The sequence below is a fragment of the Apiospora phragmitis genome, assembly GCF_038363925.1.
Source record: "Apiospora phragmitis strain CBS 135458 chromosome Unknown utg000002l:1.0-5516284.0:1.0-5523493.0, whole genome shotgun sequence".
Taxonomy (NCBI): domain Eukaryota; kingdom Fungi; phylum Ascomycota; class Sordariomycetes; order Amphisphaeriales; family Apiosporaceae; genus Apiospora; species Apiospora phragmitis.
Genome location: NW_027117400.1, coordinates 1388598 through 1407741, shown reverse-complemented (window position 1 = coordinate 1407741; position 19144 = coordinate 1388598). Strand labels below are relative to the sequence as shown.

General features: G+C 52.9%; 4 protein-coding genes across 4 annotated transcripts; 1 reads left to right on the top strand and 3 right to left on the bottom strand.

Annotated features, from left to right (window-relative positions):
• Positions 1 to 8419: 8419 nt before the first annotated feature.
• On the bottom strand, positions 8420 to 9536 carry PG994_001262 (HIRA-interacting protein 5; the record flags this gene model as incomplete). Its single annotated transcript, XM_066852671.1, has 2 exons — positions 8420 to 8593; positions 8673 to 9536. 2 exons carry the CDS (start codon positions 9534 to 9536, stop codon positions 8420 to 8422), a joined length of 1038 nt encoding a protein of 345 aa, XP_066720812.1.
• Positions 9537 to 10777: 1241 nt separating this feature from the next.
• Positions 10778 to 11442, top strand: PG994_001261 (uncharacterized protein; the record flags this gene model as incomplete). The annotated part of the gene is made up of 2 exons (XM_066852670.1): positions 10778 to 10867; positions 11077 to 11442. The coding sequence occupies 2 exons, from the start codon at positions 10778 to 10780 to the stop codon at positions 11440 to 11442; spliced, it is 456 nt and encodes a 151-aa protein (XP_066720811.1).
• An 872-nt stretch (positions 11443 to 12314) lies between these two features.
• On the bottom strand, positions 12315 to 13717 carry PG994_001260 (uncharacterized protein; the record flags this gene model as incomplete). Its single annotated transcript, XM_066852669.1, has 2 exons — positions 12315 to 12812; positions 12869 to 13717. 2 exons carry the CDS (start codon positions 13715 to 13717, stop codon positions 12315 to 12317), a joined length of 1347 nt encoding a protein of 448 aa, XP_066720810.1.
• A 4001-nt stretch (positions 13718 to 17718) lies between these two features.
• On the bottom strand, positions 17719 to 18719 carry PG994_001259 (urease accessory protein UreG; the record flags this gene model as incomplete). The annotated part of the gene is made up of 2 exons (XM_066852668.1): positions 17719 to 18361; positions 18541 to 18719. 2 exons carry the CDS (start codon positions 18717 to 18719, stop codon positions 17719 to 17721), a joined length of 822 nt encoding a protein of 273 aa, XP_066720809.1.
• Positions 18720 to 19144: the final 425 nt, after the last annotated feature.

Below are 19144 nucleotides of genomic sequence, written 5' to 3'. Positions count from 1 at the left end.
TGTTGAAAGGTGTTGCAGGGTGTCTAGTCTGTCGCGCGCTGTCGCCAAGCTAAGGTACGGTGCCGACCAACCACACAAGAGGGGAGGAGAGGCGGAGGGATATGTCGTTTGCGTCTGCGGCGACTGCTCCTAAGGTGACAAATGAGCAGGTCGAGTATAGGGAGGCAAGAAGAAGAGGAGGAGGAGGAAGGTGGGAGGATTTGACTAAAAGGGAATCAGGCCCGGGGAAGTCGATCAATTAAGTCCAAGTGCTGTTGGGAAGCGGGGAAATCGATCGAGGTGAACGAACTGCTACTGGTGACTTGGTGCTCAGGTGCTCAGGTGCTCGCTCTTGCTCTGCTTCCGCGCCTGGTCTACTGGCTTCTCCCACTGTACTAACTGCTGCTTTTCGGTGCTAGTGCATGTAGCTTGCACCACCCCTGCTCAGCTCTGGCGCGCAAGAGAGGGAGAGAGCGTTGCAGCGGCACACACGAGACTTTGGGCGAACAAAGTGGCTGGAGGTTTTTAGCCTCGACGGGTGGTGGAGTGAACCAGGCTCTAGCGCCCAGCAGGCAGGCCAGGGTGCACCCCCCTAGTGCTTGATGCTAATGTCCTTGTGTGAACTGAGCTGGCTGAGCCTGTCTGTCTGTCTGTCGTCTCCGTCTTGCAGCAACGGGGCCCACCGCAGCACATCTGCGTTACAGCTGTGGACGTTGGCTTCGTTTTTCCTGAGCTGCTGACGGCGAGGTGATGATGAGTTGCGCTTCTTCTGCTGCGTGGCTGCGGGGCGTGCCAAATGTATGCACTGCACTTTAGTCCAAAATCCTGAATACACCTTGGGACGGCGAATGAGTGGGATTTACGTACCTTGTTTGTTTGACTGTTGGCTAAAGGCGAGGTCTGCTGACAGCAGCTAGCTAGGCATGTATCAGCAGTGCCCAGATAGGTGCAGATGTCAGTAGTATCCACAAAGAGCTGGGGCTGTTACGTGAGGGATCGATATGTGAGCAGGTATGTAGGTACTCTGTGTAGCTGTAATCGCGTATACAATGAGCTGTTGCGGCAAGAAGTAATCAAGTCGGGGAATGCAGTCCAGTCCAGTCTCATTAATAAATAAAGTGCACTGACAGAATGGAGCAGAGATGGACTCTTCTCTAACCAAAACCCTCCATCGACCCTGAACCCTCCAACAGATATACATAGATGTACTCCTCGTAGTCGTACTTCGGTCTCCTCCCACTACCTCATGGCCAGATGGGCAGATGTCTTGCAGCATCTAACCTACGACTAGGCATGTGGATACATGCCAATTTTAGTCGGCATCGGGTCAGGCTCGCCGCTCGAGATCGAAGCTCGAAAGAGGCATGCCTTGAGATGAGTCGGGAGGGTGTGCTCCAGAATAAGTCTATTGGCTGCCTATGCTCCTCGTTCTGACAGAACCTTTGCCATGGACCAATCCTCGCGCGGGAGCAGAGCCAACCCCCTGAAGCTTGCTTGTAGCTGTACTGGTATGCGAATAATCTTCCATGCCAAATGCCCAACCTACCTACTGACTTCTGGTTCGGTATGTATGTACTGAGGAGTAAACCTGATGCGCCGAAATAAATTGCCGTCCGAAGAAGAGTGTGGGAATGGCCGATCTATGCAATCCAAGGGCAAGAAGCCTGAGCTTGTTGGCCTCCTTGACAGCGACACCGTTTCGAACGGCTCAACCCCTAACCCGCCAAGGAGGCCCGTGATGTTTTTCGCTTTCTACCCCCCTACTCGTACAGTCGTACTCTCCATGACCTTGTCGCACGGCAGACGGATATTCCAGCCTCAATTGGAACAGTACCCAGAAATTCAAAATCACTTTTGCCCCGACGGCCATGACATCGGATGGTAAGGTAAGCACCCCAAGTCTCCAACCCGCTGAGCTAACTTGAACCGGGACACGCGGAGCCACTCAGATTGCACCACCACCCAATCTTGGCCAAGAAAACCTGACGATGTTGGGCTTTCACGTTGCACCGACGCTTCATTGCCGAAGCTGCTAGGCCTAGTATACTACCTGCTTGCGGGCATACACCCTGTGGCTCATCCACCACCGCCGTGGCTGGCCGCTGTCGGCCATGATGTCTCTCCAGGAACTTATGTTGATTCCCTCCGGTGTTCTGAGTATTTACTGGCCTAACAGAACTGACAAGCAACTCTTGCCATGTATGCACGTCAAAGCTACTGTTATTATTAACATCGTTGCCTTTCGGTTACGATGTGGTCTCTGGTGAGCCCTCTTGAGCTTCTTGGGATGCCAAACCAATCAGGATTGCATTTGCCATTTCAAGATATGGGATGGTGCCGACGATCTTCTAGGCGGGGCTCGTACCGCAGGGGAAGCAAAGAGCTACTCGGCTGATGCCACCCTCCTTTGCATTCACCGAGAGGGCTACCCTGGCCTGAGAAGAACCTTCACCTGACGCGAGAGACGACCCTTCTTTTGTTTGGTAGGCACCCTGATTAGCATCCTCCGCGTAGCGACCAAGCGAAATCCCGCCGTCGAATTGTCCTACAGTACCCCGTTCAGAAAGATTAACCGCCTCTCCCCCCTCCCCCTCCACTGTTTCCCGAAAAGTCAAATAGTTAGACGGTGAATCTAAACCTACTAAAGCAACTTTCGGCTTGGAATATACTATAAGAAGCTAGATTCCCGTCGTGTATTTTGACATTTTCGGGAAACAGTAGAGGGGGTTAATCTTTCTGAACGGTAACTGTATTCAACCTGCATATGCGCGCGTAGTGGTTGCAACGGAAATAACCAGTATCAGACCACCCTGACCTCCGACTGCAACCAGTCGGCGCCGCGACAAGTTATCCTTGATCAATGCTGCGTCGTCTTTTACTCACCCTCCTCTGATACCCCACAACGCAATCTTCTTCACTGCCAGTGCTGGCAGTAGTGGCAGTAGCATTTGCAACGCAACGCATAGCTCTAACTGATCACGGGCTGGAAGCCATAATACCCGAGTAATAAAAGGTGATACGAAGACATGCATATACCCTGGATTACCTACATGCACGCTGTATGTATGTATGCAAGTCACAGCATACAGCAGCAGTCTCCGAGGAACGACCGCAGCAGCACCAATGAAGCACTGTATTCTTCCATCCAATTGATATATCCTGGGTAGGCAACACATATACTCGAGGACTCGGAGGCGCACTTTCCCCCCTCACTATTCCTCGACGTGTGAAGATTCAAGTTTATGGCATCCTACAGAACGTACGTTTGAGCGACATGCAGACTACATGTACTTACCTACCTGATGGTTGCAGAGCGACGTGCATCGCGAAGAAGCAATACACGCTTATTCCCTTACTGCAGATACCGTCGTACCAATAATCGAAAGCCGCAATAAGGTCAAATAAAGGAAGGCACCAACTCGTCTCAAACTTTACTGGTCCGGGGCAGGGGGATTGCACACTGGGAATGAGAAGCAGGGGGGCTAGGGGTCAGGGGGCGTTTACCCCAGATTTCGAGCGAACGGTCCTTTGCTTGGCCCCAGATGGCCTATTGCCATTGCTGTCAACACCACAGATCTAGCCGCGTCAATCTCTTGCACAAACTTGGACATGCCCTGGAGATCCCTGGGCGCCGCCAATCTGTTTCTCCAGAGCGGTGCGCATGGCATCTCATGTCTCAACTTGGAAGCGATACATCATACCACGAGCTGCTGGCGAACGAGTACAGACGGGCCACGGCACGCGACCAGGTCTTTCGGTACCCGGGTTCTCAATGTTTACGTTGCACGTCGTAAACTGACATCCCAGCCCCAGTAGATGATCCGTGCCAACCCTGCTGGTCCGTCTTCTCTCCGTCCGTTACCTGTCAATTCAAGCCAGCCAGCCAGCCAGCCAGCCAGTCACACCAATTTGTTTCTAGTCGAAGTATTCAAGCAGCTACCGCGATGATGATACCGACTAGAGGTCCGGAACCGTTTCCCTCAGATCCCCGGGCTTTGGGGCCTGGACACAATTCATTCTCTTACCTGCGCTCGAAGGCTGTTTATGGTGCGTGTAAGCGTGCAAGTGTGCCAACGCCACGCAATTCTGACGTACTTGCAACAGTGACTTTCACCAAAGGATGCCTGGACTCGGGTTACAGTTCTGCACGGAATTCGAATGCCATACCGGCGGTAGGCCCTTTAAGTTATGTCATCAGAAGTCTCAGGTCAGGCACACTTTTCCCATACTTTCACGCAATCTAGTCCAGGTCGGGGTTTCTGCAAAGGCGAGTTTCTTGGGAAGATGTTGCATACCTTCGATGAGTATGCAACTTGACGTACGTCTGCCTAGTGGCATGATAGAGGCGTCCCCCATGTGGACCCCCCTCTCGCGGTTCGCCCCTCTTTTCGACATGTCGCCACGAACTGGATTTCCTCAAGCCACGCACACACACAGGACACGGGCAATGTTACCCTCTCTTGCTTTGCTGAGCTGCTTCATAGCAATACTATCCGGGTATGCAACTAGTCCTCCAAATCTGGGGTACGTTGGACGATCGCCTTTTTCGCCAAGGGATCAGCAGACGGGAGGCTGTCTGACCGGCAAACCAACCCACACACCCTGCTGCGGAAACAACCTATTTTGACTTTATTCTATCAGAGCGTGTGTTTTGACAGCTACTGTTCTGTCGGGCATGAATAACATCCATTGCCCATGGTCCCATGAACCTAAGGTTTGGTGCTTGCTGGTTCGCAAAAGCCTTTTTTCTTTTGTCGCATTCTTATTCCCATGGCCCTTTTCGTCTTCTGCGGTGAAACCTGCGAGGCCTTGATAAGTTGGACCTCCTACGTTAACCTAAGTCCCAAGCCTGCATAGACTTTGACGTGATGCTGTGTTACAGCCACGGCCCGCGACGCACTACGAGAGAAAGTCCAGCTTTCCCCTCTCTCTTTCCCCCCTCTCTGCCCCTCTCCCTCTCTTAAAGTTACCAGGTGGAACATTCGAAGTTCGAGGTCTGGAAGAAGACAGAACTCAAAGAAACCCCAAGTCCCTAGAGGCTCGACTTCGTTGAAGTCTATTCCCCTAGGCCGGGCTCTAGATAAGACGATCTTGATGAGGGGAGAAGAGCGACTTCTTGGTCATCTGATGGATATTGACTTGGACGGGCCTCCATCGAAACCTGTAATCATGCAGGTAAAGGAGCTTTCTTTCTCATTGCCTCGTGGGCCATTGCCAGCATGACCGATACTGTAAACATGTCCCTGCGAGCCCCGTGTCGGAAGCTTGCCTGGTTTTGGTTCTGCCTGGCAGTTTGACGTATCAACTGGGGGTGCACTGTGATATGTCGCAATATCAGGTATGCAGGAGGGATTTAGTCGCTTGCGAAGTCAAACAGGTTACCTGAATACATTGTACTGTGTATTAGTGGTATCAAATCACAGTGAATGATGGGTTTCTCCCTTAGTACGATTTTTGAAGCGAGAACTGTATACCTCAGACATAATTCTATGTACTGCTACTCTGGGGAGCATGAATGATAATCACAAAGGCTCCTCCGGGTGATGAAGTAAGCCTTTCAAAGTCCATAAACGATTCATAATAGACTTGTTGGGTAATATGTTTGTACCACGTAGTATATTCGGGGTTTTCGTCATTCGCAGGCCCGACATGGGGTTCCTCCGTATGGCTCTACTGCGCCTGATGCCGCCTTCCAGCCGGCTGATTATGGGGCAAGATATCAGAAGGAAGGCGACAAAGTAGCAACGTCGTTTTGCTTAGTGAAACTCCCTTCTCCTTCCCTTGAATCTTCGATGAGACTAGTATGCATCTATCCACTAAGCCTTCTACGTATTTCTTCTTTTCATGAGGCAGTGCCTCATGAGAATTCGTTGTTAGCAGAAGAGACCCTACTTTTTATGTTGTCGAAATACCAGCGTGCTGACGGCTGGACACTCACCAGGAGACTTGGTGCAAGCATGAGATAGGGATGTGAACACGATACATAAAATAAGTGGTAGCCGTGCAGGTCTGACACCAGCCCAACACGTGGCGGGTAAGAGGTAAAGTGACGTGCCAAAAAAACACGCACACACCACCAACACTAGAAATCTCATCTCATCATCTTTTCCTTCCTTTTAACTTCCTTTTACTATAACTTCGTTAATCCAACATGGATATTACCGAATTTGGCCGCATCTTGACCGCAGATCGCAAGCCAAATGGCGATTTCTCTTCCCACGCAATTACGGCCATTACCGCGCTCTCGATTGCCGGTGTGCCAAGGAGGGTTATCGCAGACGCGTTCGGCACGCGTCGGCCAGCAACCATTAATAACCTCGTAAAGCGCTTCATTTAACGAAAATCACCGAAAAGGAAGCAGGGTTCTAGCCGACGTCGTAGATTATCGACACGGCAAGAGCGCTATCTGGTTCAATTGGTGCGCCGGAAGCCCCGTGCTACTTGGAGAGAGCTCTGCTTAGATATGAATGTCATGCTAGGATCGAGACCGTGCTCCTTCTCCGTCAACACCGCACGCCGCAACCTTCGCAAATGGAAGGTCGGTCGCTGGCGCGCTGCGAAGCGCATCCTCTTGACGAAAAAGGACGCTAAAGAACGGCTCGCGTTTTGCCGTTATTAGTCCTCGCCGGCGCGTATGAAACAGCTGCTGCTTTGCTTCTTTTCAGACGAATGCACTATTCAGAACGCACCGCACATACCAGGCCAATGGGTCTTTCGGTACAGCACAGAACGTTTCCGAAAGGACCTTATAAGCCCGCAGAATCATTCCAGGCCTCGAATCAGTATCATGGTGTGGGCAATGGTGTGGCAGAGGGAAAGAGAGGCCGGGACCAGCCCCCTTATCTTCTGCCGGGAGACCCCGACTCTCCTGCCGGCGGCTTTACTTCTGCCCGGTATATTGAGGTTCTCGAGGCTGCCCTCCTTCCTTTTTACGAGCCTAGTGACCCTTTTATGCAGGATAACGCGCGTATTCATCGCGGCAACGCCGTGAAGGAGTTCCTCGAATCGAAGGGTATATGGACTATCTAGTGGCCGGCACATTCACCTAATTTAACCCTATTAAACACGTGTGGAAGGCCCTTAAGTCGAAGATATACGAAATCGAGCCTCGCTTTCAATATTTGAAAGAGAACATGACCGACGAGAGATATGCGAAGGAAATAATTGAGATGGCGTGGGCTTCGATAAATCCTACTTTGATATTACGGCTACTACGCTCTATCCCGCGTCGCATTGCTACTGTGCGTCGCGTAAAAGGCTGGTATAATCACTATTAATATTTAATCAATTACGGTTCGAATAAAGTAAATTGTATAAAAGTAGCTACTAAAATAGCGGTACTATTAGTATCTGGAAAGGGGTGGTGATGGCGAGGGAAATCGGCCAATGGTGGTGCGTGCGTATTTTATTGGACACCAATTTTAGCTGGCTAGCTGACGAAGGAAGCGTTGGGGAAGATACCAGTCCCACAGGAGGTGCATGGATTCCAAGGACACAGGTGACTGGGATTTGCTGTTTTCGAGGAGAACGAGTCCTACTTAAGTAGTTCCACGGCCTTCTGCCAAGACGATAGAGGCAGTGGTAGGTCCCATCTGTGGATATGGAAAGCCATTATAATACATAAAAGGAAACTTTGGACCAGATGCCAGGACTGGTCATGGTCGACCTTCAGTAGGTAGTGCGGCGTGGCAACTGAGAGAAATTAGTCACCATCGTCTCGTTCATTGATATATTTGATATATGAATGGGTACAGGCAGAGAGGCATTGGACCTCGCCAAAATCTAGACAGGAAAGGGATCGTAGGTTGTGTCCTGAGTTGGGGCCTTGTATATGTGGAACCTGAGGAACTATACCCATCTGCATCAGGAAAGCCTCATATGTACCGTAACGTAGCTAACGATGTCTGGAACATGCTATAATGTGGTTTAAGGGCACAGTCTATTCACTTCCACGGGGGTCAAGTTAGACGAAGCTGCAACGATGTTTTGACTCTCGCCAGCAATTTACTAGGTCATTGTCGGCATGTAACACATGAAGAATACATTAGGTACCCTGGAACTTCATGAAAAGTTGGTTTGAGCTAAACGAAGAGGGTCGAAATAATGATATACGAGCTACCCCTATTTGACCTTCTCGTGTGGTGAATGGGGGTAGCTCGTATATCAGCACATATATCTAGGCTGAGTCAAAACGTAGCGATCGACTATGCCAGCTACTTTGCGTTCCATAGGGAATATGTAGGTAGAAAGGCAGCCACAGAGGGTTGTTCTTGTATTATTTCAATACAAACCTGATGTTGTGCGTCCTGCTAACATCCAATGAAGAACTCAGGGGTGAACACACCGAGAGAGTACTGTACAAGAAGAGAGGATGTTCCCATCCTCTACCGGGAAGGTTCTAATATACAATCTCTTAAATACCCGTGATGCCTGTCCCTCTTTAACCAGGGACCGAATCAATGGCGTCCTTGCCAAACGCCGAGGGTGCAGCGTCAGGGCCCTTCTGCGCCCGTAACTTCTCCTCGAACTTCTCAAATTCGGCCAAGGCAATCTCCTCCTCCGGGTCCGTGACCTGGTGTACGCCTTGAACTTCCTCGATCTGCCCAACGATGCTCTGTTAGCAAAAGTATACGCGCCTTGTAAAGATAGAATAGGATATGCGGGGGAGAATGAAAGAGGGAAAGAAAACTTACGTAGTGCATCAGCATGCTCTCGATGCCGTTCTTGAGCGTCACGGTACTAGAGTCGCACGTCCGGCACGCGCCGCGCAGCTTGAGGTGGACGTGGCCGTCGACGAACCCGCGGAACTCGATGTCGCCGCCGTCCTCCTGGATGGCGGGCCGGATGCGCGTTTCGAGCAGCTCCTTGATCATGCCGACGACCTCGCTGTCGTTCTCGTCGTACGCCAAGCTGTCCTGCTCCTCGGGGGTCTGGGCTTTAGCGGCCTCGACGTCCTCGGCCGTGACCGCCTTGCCGTCCGCGCCGATGTCGCCCACGGCCGCCTTCTTACTGACCGTCACGATGTCCTGCCCCGACGTGATGGCCTCGGTGATCAAGCTAAAAATCTCGGGCCGGATGTGCGCCCAGTTGGCGTCGGCGGACTTGGTCACTGTGATGAAGTCGGCGCCGTAGAAGACGGCCGTGACGCCGTCGATGTTCATGAGCTGCGCCGCCAGGGGCGATGGATACGGCGGCGCGATCGTGGACCGCGGGTTCAGGTACTCGAGGAAGGGCGCCGAGAGGCCCTCGGGCAGCACGCGGTGGTTCAGCAGGAACTTGAGCGCGTCCGGGTTGGGCGTGTTCTCCGTCTGGATAAAGATGCTGCGGGTCTGCCCGAGGCCGCCGGCCGGTGTTAACCGGGAGGTGGCGGCAGTCGTGGAAGAGAGGACTGGTCGCCTGGTAGAGAGGCGCGCGCTTGTGTGGGCTTTGCGCGAGGCGGTTGTTGCTGCTTCGCAGACGAAGGTTCGGGCTCGGGGGGCGACTCGTCTCGTCGAGGTCGAAAGGAGAGTGGTGGCGGCAGCAGCGGTTGGCCGCATAAGTCGGCTGGAAGCTGCCATCGTGTGTGGGTGTGTGTATGTCGTCACAACTCTCTTAGGGTGGATATCGTTTGTTGAAAGAGCACGGAGATACTGGAGGGAGGGCGCCTAATCCATACAAATATATACTCGGTCTCGAATAATCTTGGTCCAGTCGTGACGGGTGTTGGGTTGGTCGGTAATGTTTGTTGAAGTTGGATGTTGGTTGTCGGTTGTAGGTTTAGGTCGCTGTTCAGTTGGCCCTCAGCTCCGAACGTCCATTAGCTTCCAGGCCGAGGTGCCCGCTATAGAAAGATCGGGCTAACCGTCAAAAATTTGCCGCTTAGAAATCCACCCTGCCGGATACGCCCCCATAATGCCCCATGACGCAAATTTCTGTCATCCAGAATTTCTCCCCCTTCCCGAGCAACTCGAACCCTGACGCCTGACGAGAACAACCATGGGCCAACCAAATCACGTACCAACCTCAACTCCACAGAACCCGGCTATCCAGCCTTGAAACGTTTGATTAACCTAGATACCCATATCCAGCGGATGGCAGTTTATTTCCAGCCTTGTCCAGAGCCTTTCCCAGTGTTGTAACCTACATAGACTGTCCAGGAAAGCTTGAACCGTGATACCTCCTGCTGCATAAACTTTCATTTCCCACTATTCCCGACTTCCCCGACTAGCATTGGAATACTCGGCAGCCTCTCTTATATGTTTAGGGGTACCGCAGTTACTACACCCGCCTATTGCCAGCTATCCCATCGCCAACTATCCCGTCGATAACCCGGTTGCTCCAGGTTGCGTGAAAGGACAATTCCTAGGCTTATTCTACTGGCACTATAGATCTTAACGGGGATAAGCTGGTTTGAACCACGCGCCCAATGGATTTGCTCTGACAACTCCTTCAGAACTCCTTCAGTAGCGACAACTCTGGATGTTCGTCCCATATCTTCCATTGCTTGTAGATATATACCCTCAATTGAGACTGTCCTACTGAGGTTCACGTTGGAAAGACAATCGGTTGATTTGCCTTTTTGGAAAGAATCGACAGTTCACATATCCTTATCGATAGGTGAACGCGAGGGAGCATCGCGATTGTTACTGTTGGCAGGCATTCACAATTTATTAACAAAAAAAGCGTGAGTGGTTGGAAGGCGCAAATTCACTGTCCGTTCACCATTCCTTGCGCGCCACCCACGAGCCCCGTCACGCGCCCCCGTCACGACGTTGAATAGTTCACCACAAGTTCAACCAACACTCAAGACACCATCAAGATGGCGCCCATGATACCCGCAGAGAGAAATCTGCATCAGCTGCGAGAAGGAGGATGGGAAGTACAAGTGCACCAAGTGCGCCAAGTACACGTAAGTTCTACATCATATCTAAACACGATCAAAATGTATCATCATAACTAACCTTTGGCCAACAGATGCTCACTCCCTTGCTCCAAGACTCATCGTGAGATCCACGACAACGAGCCCCAGGAGCCGCCCAACGCCGGCGAGTCGAGCAGCAGCAGCGGCCAAGCCGCCGCCGAGGACGAGCCCGAGGGCGGCCGCTCCCCCTGACCAAGCTGTTCAAGAAGTACCCCAATCTGCCGCACCAGCTGCGCGCCATCGCGGACTCGACGGACCCGCCCCGGGACGAGAGCAGCAGCGGCCAGCGTCTGAACGCCAACCCCCGCCGTAAGAAGGAGGTCTGGACCCAGGAGATCGGCCTGCAGAACGGTATGAACGCGCTGCGCAAGGGTCTCGCGGCCCCGCGCGGCAGCACCGACGGCGAGGGCCTCCGCGAGTACTGTGAGCTCTTCAAGTACCAGCTGGCCCAGAAGGCTGAGCAGGGCGAGGACCCGGACGCCGAGTTCCGCCGCCGCGCAGCCCAGCACGACGCCGAGGTCATCCGGAAGCTCATGGACGAGGATGAGAAGCAGAAGGATTAGGACTCCTGGGACTCCTGCTAAAAAAAGCAAAACTGCCTTCTTGCGCCCTCGCCATATGAACGGGGCAAGTACGTTCCAGCCGCAACTTCCTATTATTATACGGAGTTTTTCGGCCAAAAGTTGCAACGACAACAAGACTGTAAGTACTTATGACCCAAGCTTTTGCGACTTGGAAGTTGGCTCTCAACTAACAATCCCGACAGTGTTACGAGAAGTCAACGCATGATATACCAGTTGACTAGGAAGGCTCCTTGGTTAGCCAGGGAAATCACCAGACAGACCCGGAATCTGTGATCACGGAGAAGAAATGCTATGACACGCGAACGAACGTGGATAGGTACTCATAATAATTGAATAATCACGCATGACATGGAAGCATTTGTACTTGTTGGAGGCGCTGCAATCACTACCGACTACCGCCTGCTATTTCGTGACTAGCGATTTCATTGCTACCAGCTAGCTATCTCATTGGCACTATCTACCCCAGGATCGATAAGTTCTGACTTCAGGCGGATGCCAAGAGGTGGTACTTGGAACCCCCTGGAGACGCCATCCAATGCGGTGCAACAAAGTTTGCTTCCAACGGCCATTGGACGCCACATTATGACTTGCTTTCATGCTGACCACACTCAGGCCACCAAAAAGGACGACATCTTTGAAGCATTATTGTAGGCATTGAAATATTAGGATTAATCATTCGGCGTATAGACATCATAACTGACTGATCGTGATAACAACTTCCGTACAACCCTTAACACACTTTTACACTCCCCCTCAATATCAACTAACCACTGCCTTAAACTCCTACTTAACTCCAACTCCAACTCCAACTCTCCACAATTCAAACCCATACATTGTATTATCCAATCTCGTCAACTAAAGCGTCTAAGCCGAGCGAAGAACCCACCCCGCGACGGTGACTTGACGGGCGACGACGACATCCCGGTTTCGGATGAGTTGGCGCTATTCCTTGACTTATTATTGCTGCTGTCGCTGTGCTGCTTTGGACTGTGACGCCCTGTAGTCACGGACACGAGCTTCCCCTTGAGCGCCCAGAGCGAATCCGCTTTGCGGAGCAGCGGGCTCCTCGGCACTTTGCTGCTGCCGTTACTGTTGGAACGCTGCTGCTGCGAAGAAATCTTCCGGTCCTTCTCGTCCTCCTGGGCCCAGTCGACGCGACGGTCCGCTCCGGTGGCGTGGGTGCGCACGACGAGGGGCTCGGCGCTGGGCACGAGATCCGCGAAGCTCCGGGGTCGTTGGCGCCTGTGGCTGTTGCTCTGGCGAGCGGTGGGGGAGAAGTCGCCCGACTGGTACTGGTAGTGGTAGTCGCCGCTGTTCTTGCTGTTGCTGTTGGTGTTCAGCGGCGAGCCCTCCACGATGTCGCCCATGTTCGCCCAGTTCCAGTGTTGGTTGCTGTAATTCCGACCATCGTGCGGCGACGACGACGACGACGACAGCATGGCGAGGCCGTCGGCGGGGAGAGAGCGGCGCTTGTTCCGGTTGGAATTGGTGGGCCGGCCGGAAGATGGGGCGCGTCGTCCTGGAATTGGTTGCGCTCCTGCAGCCTCTCGCGCGTGCTCTGGGCGCGCCGCAGGGCGCGCAGCTGCTCGCGGGGCGTCTTGCTCGACTGGAGCTCCGCCCGCTCGGCCGCGGAGCCCTCCATGTGGAATTTCAGGGCCTGGCGCGATAGCGGGTGCACGTTGCTCATGTCGCACAGACTGGCCTTGGCCGTCGCCGTCCGCGCGAACTGCTGGGCGGCCACCTGGGGGACGTGGTGGTACGGGTGCTCCTCCTGGGCAGCACTTTCTGCCGTTGCCGGCTTCTTGGCCCTGGTGGAGAACGACTTGCTGCGCTTCACATCTTTGGCTCCGGCGTCCAGCTTGGAGTTGGCGCGTCGCAGGCTATGACCCTTATTATGGCTGCTCCCGTGGATGTCCCGACTCGCATCTGCTCGGGGTGGTGCGATGACCAGTCTGAGACCCGGAGCTGTGGTTCCGGCCGTTGTAGCTGCCGCCCTAGCAGCAAAGCTTGTTGCCGATAGAGGCGAGTCCACAGCTCCGTCACTAGCTTTTTGCGCCCTCATTTGTCGCCGGGCCTCCCGTTGTGCATTTTGCTCCGAGAGCACGATGTAAAGCCTCCGCCTTAGGTCCTCGGGGTCTGGTGGTGATGATTTGGGCGGATGCTGCGGTCTCGTCCTGGCATTCGACTTGACTGGCGGTTTGATTGTCACATCCAGGGCCAGGTCATTCCTGGGATTCACCCTGGAGAACTGCATATTTGTGCAACGGATGTAAGATCCGGGCAATAGAAGATAAGGGGATCTGGAAACGGTAAAAGGGACATGCAGGTCACGAGCCTTTTGATTCAAGCCCTCCTTTCCCAGAAGTCAAGTCCCAGGGTTATCATTTGTCGCAAATTGTCGCAGGTTTAGGCTACGTAGTACCCGAAAGGGTCCTCAAGCCCGTCATGCGCCGAAATGAGCGGTTTTGACGTCAGTTCGGATCCCACTCTGGAGGAGGGGATAGTCGAACGATATGGCCCCGAGTTCAGTGGCTCGATGACGGCGTTGCTGGAGTTTATAAATGGAGGCCAGTAGCGCCCGTGGGACCGACCCGAGGGTTTGTCAAGTCGCTCGTGGGGAATGTCTGTGCCAAGTATGTAAGTAGTAGTAAGACCAAGATGCCAAAGGCGGCAGAGACTGTGTTTAAGACAAACAGCAGGAAAAAGCCTCGACCTCGATCAAAAGAGCGCACAGCATAAAGAGAAAGGAAAGAGGAGAGTCAGCACAGGGGGCCAAACACTTTCAGATCGTGGGCAACCGATGTGGTTTAATAGCAACATGGTCACGAGAGAGACTCGACAGAGCCGAATCCGGCTTAGAAGGATGCCACGGGCGCCAATCCGGGGTTGCATGGATGACCAGCCATTGCTAGCCATAGCGCCGTCGCCCGCATCGAACACCCTCGCATTTTGACAGGGACTTGCAGGGCCCCTCAGTAACCCAGTCATTCTGCCCCTCGCGCTGTCTCCCTGCTCCCTGGCAATAATTGGTCTCTAGCACAGTCATTAGCGTCCACGACTAAGGCAAATTACATCAGACAATGCCCTCGGGATGGAAATTAAAAAGCTAATCTAGTCACGATGGCTCCTAGTGGAACTGCCGGATGTACATATTCCTCTCTGTCCTTTCAAGCCTACAATTCCCTCTCATTTCAGCTTGTGGCTACAAGAGGAAGAGAGAAAAGGAGGAGGGCTTCACACTGACACATCTCTAGCCCTACATATCTCTCGCGGTCCAACCCCATTGATGAGATGGAAACATAGGGGAGTCATGTACGGGGGCGACAAGCAAGCTGGAGGCAGGTAGCGGTCTGGGAGGGACTCTTTCCATTCCCAAGTTCCTCATCGTTGGACCGGTGGGAAGCGCGGGTAGTCTGAGTATAGTAGGGTCACATTGTACAAGGGCAGGGTCAACTTTCTGCTGTTGTGGTTGGTGCATCTTCTGCCGGTTCCGTATCATTGGTGGTGCAACCTACTTTCGACTTAGGCACAGGGCTAATTGAGTGTACATAAAGCAACAATGACCAGTCAGGAGTCAGGATCAAGCCTCAGTCATGACCGTAGTCATTTCTCCGCTAACCTTACAGCGGCAGAGAAAAGAAACAGAAAACCGACACCAAAGATCGTCAGGCACCACACCATGTGAGTATACAACGATCGAGCTGATGTACATACGATGCCCAGAAGAAAGTGTTGGATGGAGCCGCGGATGATTGTGCCTGGGTCCCTTGTTTTGTGTATCCTACAACAGTCCGGCTAGACGGGTAGACACAGAGTGGAAGTTGCTTATGAACGCAGTGACCCGAACCGTCAATCCACCCCACGATCCGATCCAGCACAGTCCAAGACATCGGCAGACAAATAGACGCATCTGTGCAGCCGGACGAACTGTTGTTTGCATTGTTCTACCGCGACACTGTCTCACTTTCCGGAAGCGCCTCAAATGAATCGAGGGCAACAGCCATCGTCCGTTGCTATTTTCTTTTCTTGTACTTGTACTAACTAAGTAACAACCCCCTCAATCCCCCTCATCCACACTCATACTGGCCTCGGCCCATGGAGTGTTGACAAATGGGCTGCAGATGCGGCATAATATTGACGGATCTGCAGAGTGGTTACCACACCACCGAACGAAGAGTGTTACTTTCGCCTGTTTCTTGTGTCCAAACGCGGCCAGCCCTTCTTCATTTAGAGCTGTGCCATTTCCAAGATTGACTTCGCATACCTGGCCGACTGTGTCTCAGCTTCCGCCAGAGGAGGCTCCAGAGGCGATCTTCCGATGTGGCGGGCGTAGGAACACTGCCGCCGCAACGTTGCCTGGTAAACGCCCGGTTCCAGCCAGGGCGTGCAGTGTGCGGCCAAAATTATAGTAAATATGTAGGCTCATTCACACAATATAGATTAGTTGACAAGTGTCCATCCATTATGAGCCCTCTCGATTCCTCTCCACCCTCGATGTCGGCGCCGCCCCCCTTGTAGGATAGCTTACCCGCATACGCCATGTATGGACCAATAGATGGCTCAGAAAGCCGTCTATATCGATTGTGCTTTCTTTTGCTAGAGAGCAGATGGCGCCTTGCCTTTTGCCTTTTACGCCTATTGATACGAGCAACTTTGCTTCTTGGTCTGAAACATTGGCGTAATAGGGCGAGTAAGTAAGAGCAATATACATGCCATGGATACGGAGTATATTGTTGTAAGATGGACCGCCTCAGGCTAGCGATCGCATTCAGCGTGGAACATAAGAGACAGTAACGGCTGAGATGGCCCCTCCCGAACGGTGACTAAGTGACTAGCAGGAAAAGGTCCCCAGGGTCATTTAGGTTATTATGTGCTAATGCAGGCGGTGATTGGAGGAACATGCCTGCCCTCCCAGCTGGCTGCAGCCTGCAGCACCGTTGTCTTGCAGCTGCGGTTCGTGACTGGTGTCGCTTCTAGACAGGATGCAGTATGCAGCCAAGAAGCTCGGAAATACGAAATGTGACAACAACCCAACACTGCGTGCATTACAAACAACAGTAGAATATATGCGTCTTGTCTTAGTCAAGAGGGAGGATACCTCGGCTGCATTTGCAAATCCTGCAAACATGCTACAGCAGCAGTACGCAACCCCGATGGGCAAAGCGGCTGCTCATTGGCCCAGCGACAGGAGCAAGCTCCGCTGCGTAGCGGGCGAATCGCCCGTCTATCGAAAAAAGTTCTGCTCAAAAATGCTCGTCAGTGTCACGAAGCACATTCATGATGTGAGATTCGCAAGCCAGTGGAGGCTGGCTGGTCCCTCACTTCGCCCACAAAGCGGTAGGTTAGATCATTAGATGTAACAAGTGTTGGTGGTCGTGATTTCCTCTTCTCGTTGATGAAGCGAGCACATCTCTCGCCTTTTAGCGTGTCGGGTAATAAAAAGAGAAGCGTGGCTTAAACCGTCGTGCCAACGACGACGCTCGAGTAAGATAACATCGTTAGAGTTTGAGTTTAGATTCCGTCTCCTCTGCCGGCCCAACGGGGGGGACTAATAACTCCGATCAGTAGGTGGCATAGTTCGTTTGTCAGGGGCGAAAGTTTGATCTGTGTCAGGTCATAATAAACACGCCTCCGGAGAAATTCTTGTAAAGCCACATGGCTGCCATCCACTAGACAAAAGAACCCGAACATATTCTCCGCGCAACACTTTACGGTAAATGTAGGTCAAAAAGCTTCTGGTAGAAGTGAGGGATCGCAAATAAAGGCGATAATGAGGAATAGCCTTACGCAGCTCACCGGCGGGGCAGCTACGATGCTCGTAACATCCTCCTAGAAAATCATGGAACTACAGCAGAGATGCCTCGGAATAGCAAAAAAAACAACCAATCACCAAAAAACATCGTGAACCACGCTGCCAGTAGACTCCTCGGCGGGGAATTGAACCCCGGTCTCGAGCGTTCTTTGTCGTTCGCATTGAATGACAAGCTCGCATACTGACCACTATACTACCGGGGATTTAGCTCGTTGAGTGCCCAGCCAATTATTGCAGTCCATACATATATCGTCACCCTCCATTATAGGCGACACACAATATTATATCGCTTAACATTTGATTATTCACTACTAGACCAACCCCCATGTTATGGTTGCAAAGACGTACATCTACTATTAATTGAGCGTTTTTTTTCTGTCCTATCGAATGTAACAAATACCAAGGGCTCCGGTGGTCAATGTGTTCCCCCACCCCCTTTTAACTTATACAAGCACCTCCAATCCTTCCGTCGGCCTGGGCCCGCCCTTGGACTCCCGCTCCTCCTCCGCGCCGCTGGCCTTCCACGCGCTGACGATCAAGTTGACAATGTGGTCGACGCCGACGCCCTTCTTGACCTGGGCGAAGACGGTCGGCCCGCCCTCGCGCATGTTGCGGGCGTCGCGCTCCATGACGCCCAGGTCGGCGCCGACGGCCTCGGCCAGGTCCGTCTTGTTGACGACCAACAAATCGCTCTGCGTGATCCCCGGCCCGCCCTTGCGCGGGATCTTGTCGCCGCCGCTGACGTCAATGACGTAGATGATGTAGTCGGCCAGCTCGCGCGAGTAGTTGGCCGCCAGGTTGTCGCCTCCGGACTCGATCAGCAGCAGGTCCGCGCCCCCGGCCACCTCGGCGTGCAGGTCCTCGAGCGCCTGCAGGTTGGCCGAGATGTCCTCGCGCACCGCCGCGTGCGGGCAGCCGCCCGTCTCGATGGCGCGGATGCGCGCCGCGGGCAGCGCCTTGTGGCGCGTCAGGAACTCGGCGTCCTCGCGCGTGAAGATGTCGTTGGTCACGGCCGCGATCGAGTACTGCGAGCGCAGCGCCAGGCAGAGCTGCAGCATCAGCGCCGTCTTGCCGGACCCGACGGGACTGAGGAAAAGGGGGCACGGTCAGTATTAGAGAGTGGGCTAGGGCTAGGGGTATAGGGACTTGGATCCTGCGATAAATTCTCAGGCTAGACAGACGGAACATGAAGTGAACCGGGCTTCGTGTGCTAGCCATCCAACCGTTACACTCGGCAAATCCTAATTAAAGAGGCGCGTACTTACCCGCCAATTCCAATGGTGAATGCGCGCTCGCCCCAGGTGCGGCCCTCCATAATGGGCATCTCGCGTCCCAGGTAGCTGCCCGGTCCGTCGAGAATCTCGTGCGAGTGGCCGTGCTCCGCAGCGGAGAAGCCATCGTGGGAATGGCTCGAGACGCCGTCGTGGGAATGAGTCTGCGCCATCTTGATCTAATCCCTAGTTTACTGTCTCCTCCAACTGTTCCAGTCGTACACGAAGTTTGAATTGGAAATGCAAATGCAATTTGACCGTAAGAAGAAGGCAGATGACACCACTACTTTCTGGCCGATGAGATCCTAGATCCCAGATCCCAGAGCTCCCGGTAATACTACCTCATCCGACAGCTTGAGCTGCGGGGTGAGTGTTTGAGTGCTTATCAGGAAGGCGGGGCAGGGGTCCGATTACGTACACAATATTGAATACTAAAACTTATCGATCTGACAACTAACCTACGATACTACAGTATCAGTCTAGGAACAACATCCAGATTTGTTACCCAGCAAGTCAAATTAATATACTCGATTAGAGAGCCAAACAAGAAGATTCGATCTTTTGATATGCGGGAAGAAAAATCTGACGAAGTGCTAGC